We start from the raw sequence: 24,301 nt of genomic DNA, 5'->3' as shown, positions 1-24,301 counted from the left end.
TAGCAATTTTGTTAATATTCAAATGTTTTGGGGTATTATAGTTATCTTATTGCTGCTGATTTCTAATTCCATCCCATTCCTGTCACAGAAAATATTCTGTACAATTTCAGTCTTTTGATACTTATTGGTACTTATATTATGGTCTTCCATATAATCTCTTGGTGACTATCCTACGAGCATTTTTGTGGAGTTCTATAATGTCAATGTTCAAGGTGGTTATAGTACTAATTAAATTTTATATCCACTTAGCCATTATTTTTCTAAGTTGTTATTAGATCCTGAAGAATGGGTATTAAAATCTGCAACCAAGATTGTAGATTAATCTACTTCTTCCTTTAGTTCTGTCAGTTATAAACAATATTATTAAGTACATGCCCATGCAGGATTATTGTCTTCCTCCTTAATAGCTACTTTTCGCTTATAAATGTTCATTTTTATAACTGATAATGTCTTGAAGTATACTTTATTTAATAATAATATAGTATGTAACCTTCCCAACGTTTATTGTGTATTCAGCTGTCTTCTCCCCTCCTTTTACTTTCTTTCAATTAGTGATTTTTTCAAAACTTAAAAAAAATTAGTATCTCAAATAATCTCAGGCACGTAAGTAAGAAAGATATTTTAAAAAGTTATGTCCTGCAAAACTGTTTTTAAAAATCCATTTCAATTTAACCTACATTTTCCAAAGTAATAGCTTTCAAATTCTGATGCAGAAAAACTACAGAGAATCAGGTCACACCCAAAAATTTGCTTCAGTCTTCAGAAGTGGGGAGGAAGATTCTATAATCTTTCTTTTCCCCACAAATATGATAGTACACTTGAGTACAGATGGCTGGTACACACTTTAAATCTACCTCATCAAAAGTAGTGCTCTTTAAAATGCAAATTACGATCTCTATCTCCTACCTACTCAATCCGAATCTAAAAGGTCATAACCTACAAATCCACATTTTAATAACTGCCCAGATGATTCTTATCATGAACAATGTATTTTAAAAACAACTGCCTTCCAGTTTAGACTTCCAATTTTCAATTTAACTGTAGAGTTTAAAAAAAATCCTTCTAAATGGGTGCTAACTCATGAACAGCAGGCTAGTATGCTAAATTTAAAATGCCCCAAACAAAACACATTTACATGTTCAATCTCTACAATTTTCTCATAGATTCTCTACCTTCACATCACCACCTTCTCCCTTCCCCTAATTTTCAATATTTCCCAGTCTCTGCTCTGTGAATTTCTCTTGAATTGACTGCTTGTGTTACATTTCCCCCACAGTGACCTTGTTCAGACTTTTATGATTGCTAGACCAGTGGATCTCACCTTTGGCTGCATACGAGAATCAGAAATGAAGCTTTTAAAAATCTTTCTGCTTTGGCCACATCCCAAACCAATTAAATCAAACTCTCCGGGGGTAACAACCAGATGGAGTTGCAGATAAAATACAGGACACCAATTAAATTTTAATTTCAGATAAACAATAAATACTTTTTCAGTATAAGTATGTCCCAGATATTGTTTCTATATTTGGTAAATAATTCTGGCAACTCCACACTCTAGCATCTGTAAGACTTTAATTGCTGAAATGTAGGTACAGGATCAAGTCAAATATATAACCTATTGTGAGTTGGGGTTTAAAAATTCTGAGGGGTGCCTGGATGGCTCAGTCAGTTGAGTGTCTTGACTTCAGCTTAGGTCATGATCTCCCGGTTCATGGGTTCAAGCCCCGCATCAGGCTCTGTGCTGACAGAGCCTGAAGCCTGCTTCAGATTCTGTGTCTCCCCCTCTCTCTGCGCCTCCCTGCTCATGCTCTGTCTCTCTCAAGAATAAACATTAAACAATTTTTTTAATTAAAAAAAATAAAAAATTCTGAAAGCTATTCCTTTAGATCAGGGGTCAGCAAACTTTTCCTGTAAAAGCCATAGAGTAAATACCTTAGGCTCTGTGGATCATATAGTCTCTTTGGCAACTACTGTACTCTGCTTTATAGTACAAAAGTAACCAGCGACAACGTGTTAATGAGAGTGTGGCTGTATCCCAATAAAACTTTATTTATAAAAATAGGGGGTTGGCCATATTTAACCCACAGGCTGTAGTTTGCTGACTCTATTCTAGACTATCAGATCATTTCAGATCTCTACTTTGTTATTCACTATATTCATTATTTTTCTCAGCTTTACATCACCTGGAAATTTGAACAGTATGAAAATAAAACTCACGTGTATGAAAATAAAACTAACTCAAATAGTCCTTGAAAATATAACCCAGAAACATACGTCTGGAAAATTTCTTCAAGGACTATCAGTAATTAATTCTTTGGATAATATTTCTACATCCTGCCACAAGGATATCATAGACTACTATTAATAACATTTATTGAGTGCTTATTTTATGTCAGACATCATGTTGAGAAATTTATATACATATTCAATAACATTATATATTCTCACAATGACTCCTTGAGGTAGATACAATTATGACCTCCATTTTGCACTTCAGGAAATTGGGACACCATTAGAGAAGTGAAATACCTTGCTCAAGATCTTAGAGCATTAAATAGAGAAATCTAGATTCAAACATAGGTCTGCCTAATCCAGAGATCAGATTCTTAACTACTGTACCACAGTAATTCCATCTATCCTTAATAGGCTACTTATTTTGGATAGTTCTCTGACCTACTGGTCTAACACTGCAGCAAAAAATCTGAGTATTACATTACTGGTTCTTATCTACACTGCATAAAATCTGAAGGGAACTAAAATTCAAAAAGTTAATGACTGTAAGGGATTTTAGAGTCTAATCCAATCTGTTCATTTTAGACCTGTGAAAATTAAGACCCAGAACTGATGAATTCTTCATTGACAGCCTTAACAATTTTACTTTAAATAGGAATTAGATGACATATATTTTTTTTAAATTTTGTTAACGTTTATTTACTTTTTGAGAGACAGAGCATGAGATGGGGAGGGGACAAAGAGAGAGGGGGAGTCACAGATTCCGAAGCAGGCTCTAGGCTCCGTGAGCTGTCAGCACAGTGCCCGATGTGGGGCTCGAACTCATGAACCACGAGATCATGACCTGAGCCAAAGTCAGATGCTTAACCGACTGAGCCACCCAGGCACCACTAGATGACATATTTCTAAAAGTCTTCACTTTTCCTCCTTAACCGAAGTATTGGTTTCTCAAAGATTCCACATTGTATATAGCACATATCAGAATGTTAATTCAAAGTAATCAGAAGGAATAACAAGCAGATTTATTGTTTACTTATTACTGTTTTTGTCACTCAATGTAACATAACCTTTACTTTTATTTATATGTAATGCATTTAAATATAAATGGCACAAAAAATGAATAACACATAAATGTGACTATACATATATTTCCAAAGCTTATATCCATTAATGAACCTCAGAATCAATTGACAGATTAGTACTCTGTTCCTGTTTTGATACTTCTCTATGTTTTTCTTTTTAGTTTGTTACCTTTTAAGAGGCTGTTAAATTATAAAGTAGATATCATTGTAAAGACAACAATTTTGTGATCAAGAAAAAATATTTAAAGAATTCTGAGTTGGGGGGCACCTGGGTGGCTCAGTTGATGGAGCCTCTGATTCTTGATTTCAGCTCAGGTCATGACCTTGTGGTTCATGAGATCCAGCCTTGCACTGGGCTCTGCACTGACAGCACAGAGCCTGCTTGGGATTCTCTCTCTTCCTCTCTGCTCCACCTCGCTCGTGCTTGCTCTCTCTCTCTTTCTCTCTCTCTCAAAATAAATAAACTTAAAAAAATAAAGAGAAAAAAAAAAGAATTTTAAGTGTACAAGGGAAAAAAAATCACATAGCTCTCTTCTTATCTAAACACATTAGGTGAGTAAACAGCTAAGCTGAATTAGTGATATTGAAAGCACTGTTTATTGGATAGCTGTTAACCGTTAGAGACTCTCAGTAATAAAATTAGAATCTGTTTTTAAAATAAATGAATGCTTGCAAGTGTTAGTTGAAATGGGTATCCTGATACACTGCTGGTAATGATGCAAACTGTCTATTCTTAGAATACAATTTAGGAGAATTAATCCCCTAAACAAAAAGGAATTGGCTTTAAGGCCAAAATGTTCCTCTAGGACAAATTTTTATTAACTATATTTATACACAATCACCACTAATAGTCCTAATATCTGAGGGCATTATGGCTGGACATTCTGAACAGTGTGGAAAAGGGATACCAAAAAGAGGCCAGATTGTGAATAGGAGAGAATACATAACTACCAAATATAATTTCATGGGAAAAAACTAAGAAATGATAATTCGTGTGACAGAAGAGTAAGCCTAAAAGTATGAAAACCCTTAAAATGTATGACATTTTAATTCACCATGAAACTAAGAAAGCATCATCACCAATTCCAATACAAGATAATAAAATATTACTGAATTGTAAACACTATCTGATGTCTTAACTACCTCAATACAATGCCTTTAATACCTATGTACTTAAGTAAAAATAATCTTGAAATACATTAAAACAGAAGGAAAATGGCACCAACCAAAACTGCAATAAGATGTAAGATGAACTCAGATTGCAAAATCCTCAGTCAACAGAGATGTGGCTCATGCTTTAAAATTAAAAATAAAATTTATTAAAACGAATAAAGTTTCTAATTGCTCTGGGTTTCTGAGACAACTAGAATTAAAACTTGCTGATATCTGCACTATCACAGACTAAAAGAAAAATGATTTCACAGTAATGTTGAAACAGATTTTCTAATATGATAAAATATTGAACCAGTTCTTGCTTCTTAATACTTGCTTGTTATAAGAGCCCTTCCAACATTCAGAAGATCACAAAGTCAAAAGGTTTGGAGCCATTGGTAGTCCTTGATCATGTGACATTGGATTTCCAATATGGAAAAGGACCAATGAAATACAGCAGAGCTACAGAATGTACAACTTGCCAAATATTTAAACAAAATAACTTCGCTAGGTTGGTTCAGAGTGCTGGTATTCATGATTGAAAGCAATAAACATATTTTACAAACTTACATGATTTTTAAATTGATAGCAAATTAAATGGCATTACTATCCTTAATTATATATGTCTCACTTCACTGTTTAACTTGATACCTCTAATCATGAATAGGGGTCTGAAATGTAATACTCCACAATGCAGACATATATATTCTTTCTGAAAATTGTTTGAAAAGCTCCTTAATTCCTTAATAGGAAATTGCAAATTGTATTTAATTGTGAGGTTTTTATTTTTTCATCTTAGGAATCCTAGAACTAGTGAAAACAAGGAAGCAAAACTTCACAATTCCATGCTATCAATCAAGGGTAAATTTTGAAGAAAAGTGGAATTTTGTATTTAATGTTTCTGACCTTGAGTAATTAAATCTAAAAATAAAGAAAGCCTAGTACATAAAGACCTGTTCTTAGGTACAATCTCAACTTCTTTTTGTATTGATTCAAAGACAATGATGCCATTCATACTTTAAGTACCTCAGATGTTTGTTTTCCTAAAATATCAACAGCTGATCACACTGCAACATTATTTTTTTTCCTAACAGAGAACCAGGATACTAACCATCTAGTCTAAGTGGGACAGAGGTGTAATTTAAAGCAGGGTTTCTCAACCTAGGCACCCCTGACATTTGGGGCTGGCTAATGCACTGTCATGGGGGCTGTCGCACGCAGTAGAGGGTGTATAGCAGTAACCCTGGCCTCTACCCAGGAGATGCCAGTAGCCTCCTATGCTGCTCCTCCTGCCAGCTGTGACCACCAAAAAACGTCTCCCAGCATCGCAAATGTTCTCTGAGGGACAGTCATCCTTGCTTGAGAATGAATAATTTAAATCACCTCATCATTAAAAAAAAAGAAATCTTACAAGTTCAAGAACTGTCAGTCATGAGAAATTTAGGTAAAAACGATGAATTGATCTAGAACAGTTGCCCCCAGCATACTATAAACGTATGGGAACTCCTTTTGAAAGTCTAAAATTACATTGTCCAAAATGGTAGCTCCTAGACACATATACCTAAAGAGCATTTAAAAATGTAGCTAGTGTAACCAGTTACTGAACTTTTACGTTTATTTAATATAATGTTTTATTTAAGTATAACTAACATACAGTGTTATATCCATTTCAGGAACGCAACATGATTCAACAATTCTATACATTACTCATGGTAAGTGCGGTCACCATCTGTCATTAAATGTTATTACATTATTGGCTATATTCCCTATGTTGTACTTTTCATCTCTGTGACTTATTTATTTTATAACTGGAAACTAGTACCTTTTAATCCCATTTATCTATGGCACAGACCCTCCACCCACCTCCCCTCTGTATTTAAGAGTCTGTTTTTTGGTTTCTTTGTTCTTTTTTTTTTAATGTTTATTTATTTATTTTGAGAGAGAGAGAGAGAAAGAAAGCATGTGTGCAGAAACGTGGGACATATTGTGGGGGAGGGACAGGGGGAGAGAATCCCAACCAGGTTCCATGTTCAGCACAAATCCCAACACTGGGCTCAATCCCACGACCATGAGATCGTTACAATCTGTGCTGATATCAGTCAACTGACTGGGCCACCCAGGCACCCCGTTTGTTTTTTATATTCTACATGTAAGTGAAATCATATGGTATTTGTCTTTCTCTGACTTATTTCACTTAGCATAATACCCTCTAGGTCCATCCACGTTGTTGCAAATGGCATGATTTCATTCTTTTTTATGGCTGAGTAATATTCCTGGTTGTGTGTGTGTGTGTGTGTGTGTGTGTGTGTGTGTGTACACACACATACACACCACATCTTTATCCACTGATCTATTGATGGCACTTGGGTTGTTTCCATATCTTGACTATTGTAAATAATGTTGCAATAATAAACATAGAAGCACATATATCTTCTCAAATTAGTGTTTTTGTTTTCTTTGAGTCAATTATTTAATGTAAATTTATCAGTATTCAAATTGAGATGTGTTACACATGTAAAATACACACCAGATTTGAAAGATTTAGAATGAATAAAATAATGCAAATTATCACTTTAATAATTTTATATACATTATGTGTTGAAATGATAATATTCTGGATATAATGGGTTGACTAAAATATGTTATTAAAATTAATTTACTTATTTCTTTTTTTCTTTTCTTAATGTGGTATCAAGAAAATTTAAATTTACATTTGTAACTCCTATTACATTTCATGGTTAGCATGGTCTAAAATGTTTGATGATCTGTCCAAATATGTACTGACTATTAAGATATATAATACCAAAAAGTTATTATGAATTCAGTGAAATATTTCAGTGATTTTAGATTTTACTTAAACACAACAGCACCCACAAACAATACTTAGATTGTTGTATTCTTAGAACTATCTCCAGCCTAAAGTCTGAGATACACTTATCTGTAAACATATATCAAAACTGGTGATGATGTAAATTCATAAACTGAAAAGTACTGACTCTAGAATCTGTTTCCAATGATCTTCCATTCAATTTTATTAATTATGCTTATATTTAGGCTGAAATGAACTTATCTTTTCTGTCTCTGTAGGAATACCATTGTCTTTCTTCTTCCCAACTTCACTACAAACCAATAGCAAATAACAAAGCTCTTCTGACATTTCAAAAACATTCAACTTACAGCACAAAAATAACCTCTTGGTCATTAGGTCTTCTTCTTTTTTTTTTTTTTTAATGTTTATTCATTTTGAGGGAGAGTGAGGGAGAGAGAGAGAATCCCAAGCACACTTTGTGCTGTCAGTTCAGAGCCCGATGCGGGGCTTGATCTCACAAATGTGAGATCATGACCTGAGCTGAAATCAAGAGTAGGATGCTCAAACAACTGAGCCACCCAGGCGCCCTGGTCATTAGGTCTTTCATTTGCCCTACCAAACTACTAAACTCTCCTAAAATTATATTAAAATAACTTTTTTTGACTCTTAAATTTTATGACAAAATTATCATTATTTTGTTCTACCATTTTCAATTCTATCAACTAAGGTAAGTAAAACCTTAATTGCATTCAAAAGGGTCCTTGAACTTCTGGTTCTGATTCTCATTAATATTAAGTTAATAGAAAAATAAAAATCACATTTGCATAAGCACACAGTGTCATTAATAAGAATAAACCAAGAACAGATAATGAGAAATTAGTGGATTGTACAGCTCAGCACATTATTTTGCTTACCCAAAAAAGTATTTGGAAACCCCAGTTTAAAGCATGTGCTCAGGATAAAAGCTTATGGAGATGCTAATTTAATAATTATAAAAAGCGGTTTGACTTCAAAACTATATCAATCTCATGACTCTGCATTTTGTTAAACACATCTATAGGTTGCATAATCTATTTAGTAAGTAGCCAATTCCACATTCCTATTCTGGTTTACTGATTCAAAAAGCTTAATATTATTTCCAAAATTTTTTAAGTGTAGAAACAATGCCACAAAACCTTTTTCCAGAGTTTATCAATTGTGGCATAACTAAATTATTAGAAAGTTTATGCTTCTTGGAGTTTCTTTTGGAGTAAAAAAAAAAAAGTTTCTTTTGGAGTTTCTTTTTTGGGGGAAAAAGAGAATCTGAAAGACAGCAATCTGCAGGGTTAGAGGAAGCTGAGTTCAGCAGACTATTCTTTAGGACAAAGTTTAAGTTAAAAGCTTCAGGGAATGCTTTACAAAAAGGCAATAAGTTATTCATCTAGCAAAACTTGGCTGAATCATAAAACTGAAAAAATGAAAAGTTCTGGAAAAAAAGTACCCCAATTCAGATACACGATTAAGTTTAAAGAACATTCAGCTGGTACATCTATTTATATACATTTTATGCTACAGTTATACTGGGCAGTGAGATAAATTACTGCATACCTGGGAGGAGCTGTTGGATAAATAATTTTTATGTGCTGGAATGTTAAATCTTGATTTAAAACCTGCTTCATCCATGTTCTCAATCCTTGTCCAGAATCACCTGATGGATCACAAAATCTAGGTTAAGATAAAACATTCTGACAACACAGTGTATTTAAAAGCAGTCTATAACTCTCATATCACACAGAGGCTGGAACAGGGAATAAAAAAAAATTTCCATAAATAAAAATAACTGCACAGAAACCAATTTATCAACATGAATTAACTGGTCAGGTATAAACAGCCAAAAATAATTTAGATTACTTTACTCGTAACTTCAGCACTGATCACTTTATGAGTTTTAAGTTTCTCCTTTGTTTAAGGGTACAACAGCAACAAATACATGAAGTAAATTATTTTTTCTAAAAAAAAATTCTTTATCTGATTTTAAACACTGCCATTTTTTATCTCACCCTTAAAAAGAGTAACTTTTTAAAGTGTATATAAACTTTTGTACTTGGAACAACCTAAAACACTTTTCTTGGTTAAAGCAATAAAATCTATCAAAGGGATAGTTAGCATACTTTTGTAAACTTGAAGAAATCTAAGTTTAATTTCGATAACCTGTTTACATGATGTAAAATAATGATTATACACCCGAAGGCTGAAAAGTAACCAAAATCCATGCAAGAATTAAGGTATGGATATTTCTATTAAAAAAAAATGGAAGAAAATATAGGTCCATCTTCTGTAGTCCTGAAGAGGAAATTTTAAAGGTGACAACTTTTAATTTCTTTTAAATCAGTTCATTAAGACATCAATTCAAAATATATCTATGAATGCACATCAATGTGTCAGGCAGTGAGGGCAAGATGAGGAAGAAAAGAGTCCCTGCTCTCACTGAGTATACAGTTTATTGTGAGGGGCAGACAGTAGCCGAGTAACCATACGTAAACATTAAAGGCAAATGTAACCACTGTAAGGACGAGACCCTTGGTGCTGCCAGGGTTTATGGTATTCAGAACTGCCTCAAGGAAGGAGTGCGGGGATAACATTACCCAAATGTAAGCTCTGCAGAGCAAAGGTCACTTTGCACTTTATCCCCTGAGTTATTTGTTCACATAAGGCCTAGCGCACAACTGACACAAGCCGACACAAAGTTTTAAGGTCCGCGGGCTGGTGAAAAGGGAAGGGCACAAGGAAAGAGCATCTCGGACAAGATATGGCGAATGCGAAGATCCTTCATTGGAAGGAGCAGGATGACGTCGAAGAATTGAGAGAAAGAGCAGGGAGTGCAAGATGAGGCTAGAGAAATCCTCAGAGCCCAGAGCTAGCTGCTTTTTGGCAGAAAGGTGGCACTCTTTTAAGGGGCACTCTGGCAGCTGTGTGAAGGGAGGGACAAAAGTGGGCGTGAGGAGATCAATAAGGAGGCTACTGCTCAGGTGACCGATGCTTAAGTTAGGGTTCTAGCAATGAAATGTACAGAGATACTTAGGAGATGAAATTAACAGACATTGACGATAGGTTACTCATGAGGGGTCAATGGTGGAAGGTTTCAAGGACGATGGTGGGGTTTTTGGCCAGGATAACTGAGTGAGCAATGGAACTACACACACTGAGATAGGAAATGCATGAATCAGCAGGTTTATACTCGCTGAGTGTGAGGTACTCTTCAGAATGCATACAAGTCCTCTACCTGGGGTTGAGCAAACTACAGCCAGCTGGAAGACAAAAACCATAAGAACGACTTTAACAGTTTTTAAAGTTTATTTTATTTATTTTGAGAGAGCGAGAAAGAGACAGAACAAGCAAGAGAGGGGCAGAGGGAGAGAGACAGAATCCCAAGCAGGTTCCACGCTGTCAGGGCAGAGCCTGACACAAGGCTCGATCTCAGGAACCATGAGATCATGACCTGGGCCGAAAGCAAGAGTTGGACACATAACCAGCTGAGCCACCTAGGCTCCCCCAATTTTTACATTTTTTTAAGAATCATTTAAAAAAAAATGAAGGAAAAGAAAGGAGAAGAGGGAAGCAGAAAAGAAGCCATTATATGGCCCACAAAAGCTACAATGGTTGCTATCTGAGCCTTTACAGAAAGTTTGCCAACCCCTGCCCCACACCACCTGTGCCAGCACCCTTTTGGATATCCTGGCCTACTCCTCTCACTCCAGGCAAACACGCCTGACTGCCGTTCCATGTCGGAGAACCTACCTCAGACCCTCTCTCCTGGCTTTTCCCTGTCTGCAACAGTCTAGCCCAAAACCCACACGATTGCCTCACTCAAGTCTAACTTCTGAAGTGTCACCACTGTAGTGAGACCTACTCTGACCACCTTATCTAAAATTATCACCCCCTATACCTGCCATCTTCCTTGCCCTTAGAATTTACTACTATCCACTCACTCTATAATATTTCCTCCACTAGAATGTAAGTTCCACGACAGAAGGGAATTTTGTTTGTTTCGTTCATTACTATATGCCTGGAGCCTAGAACAGTGCCTTGCACAGTGGCCATATAACAGATATTTCTTGAATGAATGGGTTAATGAATGAGTGATTATTAGGCCACTGGAAAAACATGTCCAGAGCTCAAAGGAAACTTAGAGACACACATGTATATCACCATACAGAGGAAAAAACAGAATCCTTGGGCATATATGCACATTAGCTGGGGAGAAAAAAAACAAAATGAAAAAAAAAATAGGACCAAATTCTGAGGAACCCCAAAATTAATGGATAGAAGAGAATGCAAAATACACCAAAAGGAGCAAACAGGTAAAAAGAATCAAGAAAGTGCTTCAAGAACACCGGATGCTGATGGGGATGGCTCAGTCAGTTAAGCCTCTGAGACTTCAGCTCAGGTCATGATCTCACATTGGTGGGTTCGAGTCCCACACTGGGTTCTGAGCTGATAGCTCAGAGCCTGGAGCCTGCAGCCTGCTTCAGATTCTGTCTTTCCCTCTCTCTGTGCCCTTCCCCTGCCTGTCTCTGTCTCTCTCTCTCAAAACTAAATAAACATTAAAAAAACATTAATAGCTGCTTCCTGTACTGGCCTTACTCTTCAAAAAAAAAAAAAAAAAAGAATACTGAATGCTGCTGCTAACAGTTGAAATAATGAGATAAGAGGATGACTGAAAAATGTTTATTACATTTAGCAACACACAGGTTACTGGTGACTTTACTAAGAGCCAACTCAGTTCGCAGACACTACAGGAGGAGAAAGCAAGGCACGCATGGTCTGTGTGAACCTTATAGCGCAGTGTGGAATACAGACCTTAAATTAAGTAATTACAAATATGAATACCATTAAAGGAGCATCCAACAGAGTGAATTAATCTAAGCCGGGAAACTAAACAAAGCTAATTAAACTATTACTTGTGTTTATCATCCTGAAAGAAGATACTTTTGTATTTTAGGAGTAGGAAACGCTCAGATTAAGCTATGTATTACTCACATTCCCCTATATTCTTCTATCGTTGGCATATCCTAGAGAAGGTCAGACTTTTAAAATTAAAAAAAAAAAAAGCTTCTAAATTCACTTCTTCAATCTTAAAAAGCAAAACTTAATGCCACAAAGCAACATCCATTCATCCATTCACAAGGTCTGCTTTTTAAAAAGCTGGCACTTTATTCTAAGAGCAAGGTAAAATTGTTACAATTGGTTTGACCATATTTGGAGTAACCAGAACCCAAACATCTCCTGTAACATAACCACATATAGTAAAGTCTAATATAAAATCATACTTTCAATAAGGGTCTTATTTACTACAATGGAGCTCTAACTATATAGGAATTGCATTACATTTGCATAATTGGCAGAATTCTTTGGATAAATTCTTTGTTCCAAAGTACAAAAGAAAAAAATAATATATACTTTTATATTGTACAAATCTGGATTTACAATTTATGAAAACATCGGTAATTTGAAATTGAAAAGAGTAAGGATAGACGTTAAGCAAAGCGACCCATGGAAAAAAGAAATGTCCAGGAGTATTTCCTAAAAATATTAACTTATTTATTATAACTTATTTATTATAAAATATAATTAACTTATTTACTGAAAAGATTATGGTATTGGGGAATTTCTGAATGCTTATAAATGAACGCCCTTGGAGCCCAAAATAGTACCAGTAACAGTCTCTTAATTGGAAAGCAATGGTGTCATCTTAGACACCCCACCTCACCTTCTAAATATATCACAGCAGCCAAATTTCCCTTTCAACACGTTTGGCCAGTTTCTTCCTATTTCCAAAGTGATACATCCTAGCTCAGAGTTTTTCCACGTTACCCCTTCTGAAGTCAGAGAGATCTGAGTGCGAATCCTAATTCCATGACCACTCACAGTAATAGCCAAGTGACCTTGGGCAAACTTCAGCCTATTGGGACTCATTCTTAAAACGAGAATACTTCCCACAACAGCCCATTTCCAGGTTTCCACCCGGTACCTTTCCAATCCCCTTCACTATCCAATCACCATCTCTTGACGCCTACCAAAGTCTCAGCTCAAAGCCCACGTTCTCGGTCAAATCTGACAAGCTCTTCATCTTCCAAATGCCTTAATATGCCTAACCACAGTTTTTTCCTTACAATTCTCTTGGCAGTAAATCATGTACCATCTTGTGATCTCCCGTCCACTGCTGACTCAAACTAATTGAATTGTTTTTGTTTTTAACTTTAGGTAGGCGCCCTGAGGACACCGGCTGCATCTCATTTCTTTAAAAAAATATTTCCCAAGAACTTATTCTGGGCCAAGCACTAGGGATGCAAAGATTAAAACAAGGGTCCTTACTCTTGAGGAAGGGAAAGTGAAGTGAGAAAGACAGACATAAGTAATTACAGATGAGTGGAAGAAATGCTATACCGAATTAAGCACACGTCACTAAGGGCGGGCAGTGCAAGGAGAAGATTTACCCCTGGGACTGAGAGCTGACTCGGTGCTGTATCTTGGGGGCTTAATGACAAGAGAGGAAAAGAGGAAAAAGAAAGAAGGGGGAGCAGGAAAGTGAGGAAAGGGAGAAAGGCACTCCAGCCCTGGCGCAGTGCCTCACAGAAAGTATTAATAAATATTAAGTTAACTGTCTGAAATGTCTACAGTAGTATGGGAGACTGGAAAAAGAAAAGCAATGGCAAACAATCCAATGCGGTTGAAAACCCAAATCACTAATAGCTGACCCTGGAAAGTACTAAATAATTTATTTGTCTCTAGCAGAGAACTTACCTTACTAACTTGCTCTGTTTAAACTTGAGGGAGAACAATGGTGGGGGTAGGGGAGGGTAGCAAGGGTTGCAAAGAAGAGTATATTGTAGATGGAGGGATGGCCGAGGGGCGGGACACAGGGGCCATCAGCGAGGGCGGTGGGCCAGTGACCACAAGATAGAAAAAGGAAACACACGGTGGGGAAGGCTGGGAACAGATTACCAGGCCTGTGTGTCCCCAGCCACAGGGCTAGCGAAGGGAGGAGGGTCGCCCTCTCCGAGTCCACCGAGCCCTAATGGGCCCAGCGCCTAGGGCAACACTGGGGGACCCGAGGGGAGGACGATTCCCAAGCAGAAAACTAGGACGTGAAACTGTAATCCACCTGAGCCGTGCAGGAAGATCAGCGAGGCGCTGTGCCTCCCAGTTGGCGACACCATGCAACGCTGCACGCGAATTGAACCCGACGCAGCCGCCATCGCTGCCGCCCGAGGAGTTTCGTGGGCCCCGCCCCTCCACCGCCCCGCGGGCCCGCGCACGTAGGCACGCAGGGCGCGCGCCCGAAGACGCGCCTGCGCGGTAGGGCTGGTGCTGTGGTGCTTCTGGGTCAAATCTGAGGCAGGTCCCGTTTCCGTGAGAGTTTTTGGTTTTGCTGAGGGTGGTATTGTAAAGGTGACAGCTTCGCTAAGCCTAATGGGTATATTTGTTTGCTGTGGGATTTTTAGCTGCCATCCTGAAAGTCAGGATTGCCTTTTTATTTGGAGAAATAAGGCTGTTATTCTGTTCAAAATTTAACAGATACAATCATACTTCACCTTCTTTGGGACTTGAACAGGATGTGTGTGGCTTTTTACATGCAAAATAAGACAGCTCTATAATAAATCTGTAGTTTTAAAAAACAGTTTACACAGCAGATCTAAGGAGGTACCGTTTCACACCCATTAAGATGGTTATTATTCGGAAAACAAAATATATGTTGGTGACGATGTGGAGAAATTGAAATCCTGGCGCATTGCTGATGGGAATGTAAAAATGGCGCAGCAGCTGTGGAAACAGTTTAGTTTTTCCTCAAAAAGTTAAACAATTACCATATGAGCTAGTGATTCTACTCTGGTATATATGCAAAAGAAATGGAAGCATGAGCTCAAACCAGTATTTTGTGCACCAGTGTTCATTATTCACAAAAGCCAGAAGGCGGAAGCAACCCAAATGTCCTTCAGGGGATGGATGGTAAACGAAATGTATACACATAAGATGGAATCCCTGTGATGGAATGTTATTCAGCCTTAAAAAGGAATGTAATTCTGATACGTGCTACAACATACATGAACCTTGAAGACAGTATGCTCCGTGAAATAAGTCAGACACGGAAAGACAAATATTGTGTGATTCCACTTAGATGAGGTATCTGGAAAGTAGAGGAGGGATTACCAAAAGCAGAGGGGAAGGGGGAATGGGGATATGTTGTTTCATGGGTGTAGAGTTTCTGTTTGTGATGATGAAAAATTTCTGGAAATCATGATGATGGTTGCACAACATTGTGAATGTCCTTACTGTCACTGAGCTCTACGTTAAAAATGGTTGAAATGGTGCATTGTGTGTTACGTACATTTTATCACAATTTAAAAAATTTTTTTTAATGTTTATTTTTGAAGGAGAGAAAGAGACAGAGCATGAGTGGGGGAGGGGCAGAGAACAAGGGTGGCATACAATCCGAAGCAGGCTCCAGGCTCAGGGCTGTCAGCACAGAGCCCCATTAGGGACTTGAACCCACGAGCCATGATATCATGACCTGAGCCAAAGTCGGACGTCCAACCGACTGAGTCACCCAGGCACCCGGTCACAGTTTTTAAAATACTAAAAATAAATGGAACTACCTTCTATCTGAAGACCTAACCATAGACATCTTCTAACACTGAAGTCTGTAGACCCAGCAAGTGGCTCTTTCTTCGTGTAAAATTCAACAAACAACCCAGTGGAACTTTAAGTGCCATTAAACACCAGCCTTCCATTCATAGTAGTTGGCATCATATTTAAGCAATTACAACTTACCTTTTATTTGTTCATGGTACTCACCCTACTCCCAAGTGGCTAAGTTGCTTAACATCATGAGCCAGTTGCCAAGATAAGCTCTGTGCTATCACAGTGTTGGACCAATGCTGTCCATGGGAATGGTCCTACATGCTTTTAGTTGACCAGATGCAAAAGGAACTTCGAGTCATTTCACTCAAGACTATAGATCGCCAGCTGAGAGTACTGAGAATGAAGTCATTAGAAAGGACAGACTGGGATGGACCTCTGATAACCAATTCTTAAAAAATACTCTGTCTTCAGGCCTGCCTTCCCCACATGAAGTCTCAGTAACTCTGAAGAGCAAAGTGAGAAGAGGGCAGTGTTACACTGGGAGAAACCACTTGGAGATGTGCCAGGTGAGGCGTCGAGTTCTACTCTTAGAACTCTGTTACTGCCAGAGAACCTGGCTGCGCATCACCGTGTTCTTCGAGATAGCAGAAAATCAGGAGCGTAATTATTTGCTAAAGTAATACAGCTAATATAGCTAATGTAATATAGCTATATCACTATTGTTAACAGTGATACTAAACAGCCGAAATTCATTGGGACTTAGTAGGGTGCCCGGTGCTGTCATAACTAAATTCCCATAGAAGTCTGTACTATTGCTATCTGTTTCTGCCAGTGAAGCTCAAAGAAGTCAAGACCCGGCTCAAGAGCATACTGCCAGTTACCCATAAAGCCTGGGCTCACGTATTAGGCCTGACTCCAAAGTCCAGGTCTTTAACCGTTACACATTTACACATTAGCTCACAAAAATAAGACAGGATATACCCCAGCTATTTTAATTCAAAAACAAAAAACCCTCCCCCGCCCCCCCACCCCCAACACACAGGCCCCAAAATACTTCTGGTATTTGAACGGTAGCCCTTTAGAGTCCCACTGATTAGGAGTTCTTATGTTTTCAGATTTCCCCACGTCTCCTGGTATTAGTTCCTGGTTTGTTCCTTAATGTGAATGAAACCCATTTTGAGCAGACAGAAGAGCAATACCGGAAGTCTGGGATTCTGAGTTTCACCTAGAACGTGAGTCTTCCCAGATTCGGGATCATTGTTAGAATAAACTAGATTTTTTCTAAACCCAATCAAAGTGCTCTTTTATTCCCAGTGATTTAAATGCTTAGATATTATTGCTATTCCTTTCATCTTTATTTATAGAACAAACAGAAGGTTTTAGATTACTATATTTAGAAATGCCATCTGGTAGGCAAACTATTGAACAAAAACGTTTTGTTCCTTTCATGTAACTGCATTACTTTGAAATGTAATTAAGTTTCAGGATGGTTGTTTGCTTCTTTTATGGTGGATCTTTTGCCCTATTGAACTTGGGGAAAAATTCTCCCTCGAAGATTTTTATTCAGCCATTCTTTTACTCTTTGTGTAGCTCTTAATTTTTTGTTGTTACTCATTTGCTCTCAGACAGTCTATTTGCCCATTATATTTGATGTACCCTGTTTTTGGTAACTTCAGTGTCTAAACTAAGAAAATCTAGTAAACGAAATAAAAACAAAAAATAATCTCCCTTTTTGTAGGGTTTCAACATCTTCCGAAATCTAAAGATATAAATGGCAAGGTTGGAATTTAGTTTGCTCTCCTCCTGTGAGCTTAGAAGTTCTTTAGGGCACACTTGTTGGCTTTAAAAAAATGGTTGCAAGATTAGTCATTGAGAGTAATATATTAGATACTTTCAAACGATTACAGTTAAGCTCACATTAGTCATGCAGACAATGCACAGTTACGCATCTTGTTTTCCTCAATCTTGAGCATCAAGTTGTATCCCCTCCATTTTTTATCTGTTGAATTATTTAAAGGGACAGAGAAATACATGAACGTAAATAATACATACACGTTAAACGAAATGGCCCAGTGGTAGATAATTTGTTAAATTTTGTGAATTAACCAAGTAAGGTCCTTTATATCCATTTATGGAAGAAAAAGTAGAAAAAACTTAAGTATCTTATAAATATCTTCTAAAACAGTAAAACTAAACTCTTTAGAAAGGAATAGTTATATGAGTTTATAAACTTTAATATAGCCATCTCCTCAGTTCTTGGGAGCTTCAACTTGCATTTGTCATTCTAGATACAGTCCTTTTAGGTACAGGTGAGAGGAGTCCCCCTACTTCATCCCACGAGTCCTACTAGATATGCACGGCATAGATGGGGTCTTTTTAGAAGAGATGGGTCACCTGAGGCATTGTGAGCTGGGCTGAGGCAGCACTGGGAAGGTGGACACATGAATCACTCAAATATAGACTAAATGCAGTTTTGGTTTTGGAGCATGGGTATTTGTCACTTCGGCTTTACTATTAACAGTCAAAGTAATTCCCACCAAAACAGTGTGCAGGCCCAGGGTGAGGACTGTGGAAGTCCCTCCTTTGAACATAGGCTGGGTGGTCAGTATAAACGCCTGGACACCGGAACATGTTATTTGCATTGACATATGACTCTTATTTAGTAAAGGGATTTTCTCCCTTTTGAACACCTCCCCTGACCAGTTCTCATATTCCCAAGCTACTCTCTGGAAATATTTCTTAATCAACTTTCTCCAAGTCCTTATAGTAGTCTTGGGGTCCCTCCATTGATCTTCATATTGCCTGTGTACTCTAGAATCCATTCTTTGTTCTCCTTCAGTAGACCTTGATAGCTCTTCAAATTCAGAACAATAACTATTAGCAACTCCTAACCAGATCCTGTTTCCCTGAGGGCACTGAAGGTTAAATCTTCAAACTCTCCCATTTGCTGAGGGGACTGTTGGATTCCATACATCTATTACATAGACAGGGAAGTAAAGCAAAAAGAGTAATTTCCCCATCAATACAGTCTGAACATCTATATCCTGATACATTCAGTTAAGAGAAGATGAACTATATATGTAATCGTAACAGTATACAATGAAAAGAATATTGAAATGGTACTAAGGAGTTCTTCTTCCAGCTTTAGGAATAACAAGGTGACATTAAACAGGCCATTTAATCTCTTTAATGTGTTTCTCTAACTGTGAAATCAGGGAGTAGGGCTTGATAAGCTTACCAGTTCTATGATTCTAGGATCATGAAAGTTTAAATATGGAACACTTGCTATTTTTATACATGTACCTCTTCTATTTAATTCTGCTCATAAAATTATGGCTCAAAACTCTTAATTGTACTGCACATACTCCTATTTAGTAGTATCAGAAAGATCAGCAATTATCATTTTCCTCCTTCCTTGTATGACAGACTGACTTAGCAACCTTACTCTCCCTTCCTACTTTTTCTTGTTGTTTAGTAAAGGCCAGTAAAGGCAAAAAAAGAGTTAAAAAGAATCTTTTAAAAAGATAATCAGATAATACAAAATCAGTCTTTCCATGTAAAAAGTAAATGCAATTTATTCCAAAGTGGACTATGTTAAGGATACACACACACACACACACACACACACACACACACACACACACACATATATTCTGTGTTGAAAACCTGAAAAGCCACACACAATTCTAAACTGATTGTAGACAAAGTTATGAGTGTTCCGTGGTGGAAGGTGCAGTAGATTTGAGGTAAGAAACCTAAGTTTGAATACTTATCCTGCTAACCCTGTGGTCTAGTAAGTTTCAATTTCTTAAGGGCAAGAACTGTTTTATTGATCTTTGTATTCTCCTGAAATACCCACAAAAGAATTGTAAATATTACTTGTTGGAATTAAATTATGCTTTTAATTGAGTTATATTTAGAGGAAAAAAGAGTGAATAAAGGGTGAAATTCTATACTCCTTCCAACACCTGCCATAATGTCATTGGCCATATTGGCAGTCTCCAGGAAGAGCTAGGGGTGGATGGGCCAAGACTTGGAGGAAACAAAGCCAGGGCCAGGATCACAATATTAGGACTGGTTTCCACCTTCCCTTAGGAAGCAGAATTCTTTGAAAAAAATAAAACCCATTATCAAGAAATCTTGTGGTGGGAATCGGACAAAACTGACATGACACTGAGTGAAAAGAAGAGCTAGGTCGTAAAGGACAAGGCAAACAAAGAGCCATAATGCAGGGAAGCCAGTTGCTTAAAATGTGGCATGTGTGATTGGAGCACTACAGTCAGCCAGCCCACGAAGAAAGGATGTTGTTCTATGGTAAGTCTATTAATTCAGTGATGATGAGGATGGTAAGGGTATGTTCATGGTGTCCTTTAAGATTCAGCTAAAGTTAAGGACCATCTCAAAAGAAAGGGACACCAATGCACGTGCACACACACACACACACACACACACACGCACACACACACCATTTTGAATGCACTTTAGAGGTATTGTGAACTCACTAAAGGATTCCCTACAAATGTATAGATCTCAGGTGTGACCCTCCTTCTTGCTTGTATGTTTTTGAAAGCAACATCACGTATGATTAATGGCCACAGGTTCATTCAAATTCCCAACAAAAAAGGCTTTACAATTTTTTTTAGTGTTTATTCATTTTTTGAGAGAGAGGGACAGAGCATAAGTGGCAGAGGGGCAGAGAGAGAGGGAGACACAGAATCTGAAGCAGGCTCCAGGCTCTGAGCTGTCAGCACAGAGCCCGACGCAGGCTCAAATTCATGAACCATGAGATTATGACCTGGCCGAAGTCGGGTGGTTAATCACCTGAGCCAATCAGGCACTCTTAAACAAGGCTTTTAGGTGCCCCTTTTCTTTATACCCTCAATGAAACCAAAACAATTATGTTTACCTGGTGTTAGTTACCTTGTCATCCAGTTTAGTGGGTAGGAGAAAAATAATAATTAACTTGTATAGTATATGGTAATTGTCTCCAAAATATTTCCAATGTGTGCCCTATCAGTAAAAAGTTTTTTATCATATTTTATATGTGCATATTTATTTATTTATAAATTATATGAATGAACTATACAGACACAAAACATAAACAAAAGTAGAAATTTAAAAGTGTGGGATAAAAACAAGATATCAACAAGCTTTAATATTTTCTTTCTACATTCCAAAGAATTGTCTTGCCTTACATACTCTTGAAGTAAAGTTATCCTATTTAGAAAACACTGTCCTTTAGGATAATTCTTGCAAATCCAAGCCTGGAAACAAGCAAATGGGGTCATATTTATAGGAATGCCTCATTTTATATATGCATCTATATATGCATATATATATATGCATAGATGTATATCTATATATGTATATATATCATAGTATGATATGCATCTCAAAGTCTAAATTTCCAAGATAAATTAAATATGGTATAATTTATATTTCAGTGAGTGTCTATTTCTTTGATCTTCTTGAAGCCAAACTGGATTTTTTTTATCATTATATTCCCAGTGCCTAGACTGTATGAAAGGATTCTTCCCAGAATTTTTTTTAAAGATATTTTTGATATCTGATATAAGGTTTGACTTCACAAAACCAGTTTTCAAAAAACTGTTCAGTTCCCTGTTTATTTCCAGAGACAACCAGCCTCCTGTTCTGTTTCTTCATCATGTTGAACTCCAAGAATTCTCCAGATGTGCTGTGCTGCCTCTTGCCCCTGTGCCTTTGCCCATTTGGCCAGGAGTAACTTTCCCCTCTCCCATCCTTTACTTGCCTACTTACCTGCCAAAACTTAAGTCTATCTTCTCCTCCTTTGATTTGTCTTCATTGAGCCCAAATGCCCTTTACACCTGCTCCTCCAGTAAGCACAGCCACCACAAAAGTAGCATTTGCACAACTGACCATTTACTTTTCTGTCTTTCCCACTTCCCACTCTAAACTATGGTCCTAAAAACAGTATTAACAAAAATAAAGAGCCTCCACTTAATGTGGCCCCTGGGCTAAGTTCTTTGCAATTATTTTCTCACTTGAAGGCAAGGCTGAAAGGGTGTGCGTGTGTGTGTGTGCATGCATGTGTGTGCACGTGCATATGCATGTATGGGTGTGTTTGTAAAAGAATTTTCACTTAATTCTTTTCCCATATTCTCCACTAGTTTATATTTACATGGTCATTATAGAATGCATAATAGACAGAGGATGTTCAAAAATCTCATTAACTACAGCTGTGTCAATAGGAAAAGTACATGATGACTGAGCAATCTACTCAATACTTTACATTTTTAAAAAACATTAAACATCAGCTTTTGGAACTTTAATTAACAATCTCAACTTCTTGCATCAATTTGCGCCCATGGCGGTCTTTGAAAAACTGTTTATCACGGTAGTTTATTTCTCTCTTCTAGCAATTTGTATATTCTTCTTACTAGCATTGAAGTCTAAATGGAAAAACATTAATAATATTTTGTTTGTGAAGACAAGTGGGTTGACTCTAATAAAAATATTGACTCATGTCTTGCTTGTCAGTGAGAAATGCCACCCATGAAGCCTGCTGACACTTCTAATAATAATATAATTTTAAGAAAGTCAGAAATAGTACATACCTTCACTTGCAGAAGTGTGAATTATTTATTTTTCTTCACACAAAAGATATGTAAAATGCATCAATGTTCAATGTTAGCTGAAAAGAATTTAAGAGCCAATTATTACCTAGACTATGTAAAACGTTAAAAGGGCTTGCCATGCTTAACACAGACTATAAGAATGTATATCCCTTTCTATAAAGCATGGATATAAGACTTAAAATCTAAAATAAAAAAAGTAAAGCATTAAAATATAAATAGTAATCAGCTTTCATCTACTTATTTCTTCTTTTTGGTAACAAAAGAATAGATCCACATGTGCCATACAGATTTAAATCTGTCCCTTCTCCACAAAAAAGTATCCTAATGTAGGTGTTTTACATCATGCAAGTAGAGCTGATAGACAAAAAAGTGTGTTTCATAGGGATTAAAATCACTGCATATACTAACAGTTTCCCCTCTCTTGCCAGTTTCCTCAGAGAGAAGTTCTGTTTAGTCACATGGGTAAAATCTGGAAGCCACTCGTGGAAGTAATTACCATCAATTTGTTGCTTATTCAGAGAAGACATGCTAAAATGGAAGTAGAGAAAGCAAATCCCATTCTCCTTTGATACACACACACACACACACACACACACACACACACACACACACACAGACATAGACTCCAATGTCATTATTGTCTTAAGACATTCAGTAGACCACAGCAAAGACTGAAGTATCAACAAATACGTTCTTTGTCTTAAAGCAAGCTTCCGGAAAACATAAAAATGCACAGCAAGTGAAATCTCTTGACTATTTCAGTTCACACAGGACACAATTTTGATTTTGACCCATGGTGCTGGCTATAAACACAAGGTGCTTACATTTTTTCCAAGTTGTGCTTTGTAAAGCACCAAGTTTCTCTCATAACATCATTAAGAAGACTTGTTCATTTCTGAGTAAGGAAAGAAGGAGAAGGAAAATACAGAGTGTGATATTAAAAGTTCATTGAGGCGCCTGGGTAACTCAGTCAGTTGAGCATCCAACTCTTGATTTTGGCTCAGTGATCCCAGGTTCCTGGGATCGAGCCCCAAATCAGGCTCTGAGCTGAGCCTACTTAAGATTCTCTCTCTCTCTCTCTCTCTCTCTCTCTCTCTCTCTCTCTCTCTCTCTTTCTCTCTCTCTCTCTGTTCCTCTGCTCCTCTCCCCTGCTTGTGCACATGTGCTCTCTCTCTAAAAAAAAAAAAAAAAAAAAATTCAGCCATATTCTTTGTACTCAAAAGCAATCTTTTTTTTTAAGTTTACTTATTTATTTTGAGGGAGAGAGAGAGATACAGAGACAGGGGGAGGGAGGGAGGAAGAGAGAGAGAGAGAGAGAGAGAGAGAGAGAAGAACCCCAAGCAGCTCTGCACAGAGACCAATGTGGGACTCGAACTCACAAACTCTGAGATCATGACCTGAGCTGAAATTAAGATTTGGGCACTTAACTGACTGAACCACCAAGGTGCCCCAACAGCAACCATTTCTTAACTGTTCCACAGATCTCTGAGATCTTTCCAATAAGGTCAATCCAAGATGCTTCTTTAGGGATTTCATTAAAAGATTTGTATGGGCTCCAAAAGGAAAACAAGGACACACAAATAGTGTAAAGAACCATTTTTTTTCCTTTTAAATTATATCACAAGGTAGAAAAGAAAGACCATTCTTTACGTTCAAAGATTATGCTAATCATGGGAATTATTTTGGGCTCTGAAGCCTAAAATGAAGTCCTTTGAAGAGAGAACTTTAATTTGTGGGTATGGCTATTGTTCTCAGAGGTTGTCATTGTTTATAATTATTGTCTTTTT

General features: G+C 37.3%; 1 protein-coding gene and 1 long non-coding RNA gene across 4 annotated transcripts in view; one reads left to right on the top strand and one right to left on the bottom strand.

Annotated features, from left to right (window-relative positions):
- Positions 1-14,570, bottom strand: part of LYPLAL1 (lysophospholipase like 1) — a 37,913-nt gene extending 23,343 nt beyond the window's left edge. Inside the window, exons 1-2 of one of the 2 annotated variants that reach the window (XM_060644378.3) lie at positions 14,420-14,570; positions 8,863-8,962 (exon numbers count right to left, since the gene is read on the bottom strand). In XM_060644378.3, the coding sequence (XP_060500361.2) occupies positions 8,863-8,962; positions 14,420-14,513 (194 nt within the window). In that variant the 5' untranslated portion in view covers positions 14,514-14,570. The other variant, XM_060644379.1, reaches the window with a different exon arrangement.
- A 41-nt stretch (positions 14,571-14,611) lies between these two features.
- LOC144614913 (uncharacterized) overlaps positions 14,612-24,301 on the top strand; it is a 389,666-nt gene continuing 379,976 nt past the window's right edge. The window contains exons 1-3 of one of the 2 annotated variants that reach the window (XR_013553217.2): positions 14,612-14,706; positions 16,369-16,463; positions 17,013-17,129. This is a non-coding gene — a long non-coding RNA (uncharacterized LOC144614913). The remainder of the gene's footprint in view (positions 14,707-16,368; positions 16,464-17,012; positions 17,130-24,301) is intronic. The other variant, XR_013553218.2, reaches the window with a different exon arrangement.

Source organism: Panthera onca, chromosome F1 (assembly GCF_046562875.1).
Source record: "Panthera onca isolate mPanOnc1 chromosome F1, mPanOnc1 haplotype 2, whole genome shotgun sequence".
Lineage (NCBI taxonomy): Eukaryota > Metazoa > Chordata > Mammalia > Carnivora > Felidae > Panthera > Panthera onca.
Note: the sequence above shows the minus strand (reverse complement) of the source record. Positions and strands in the feature narration are given on the sequence as shown.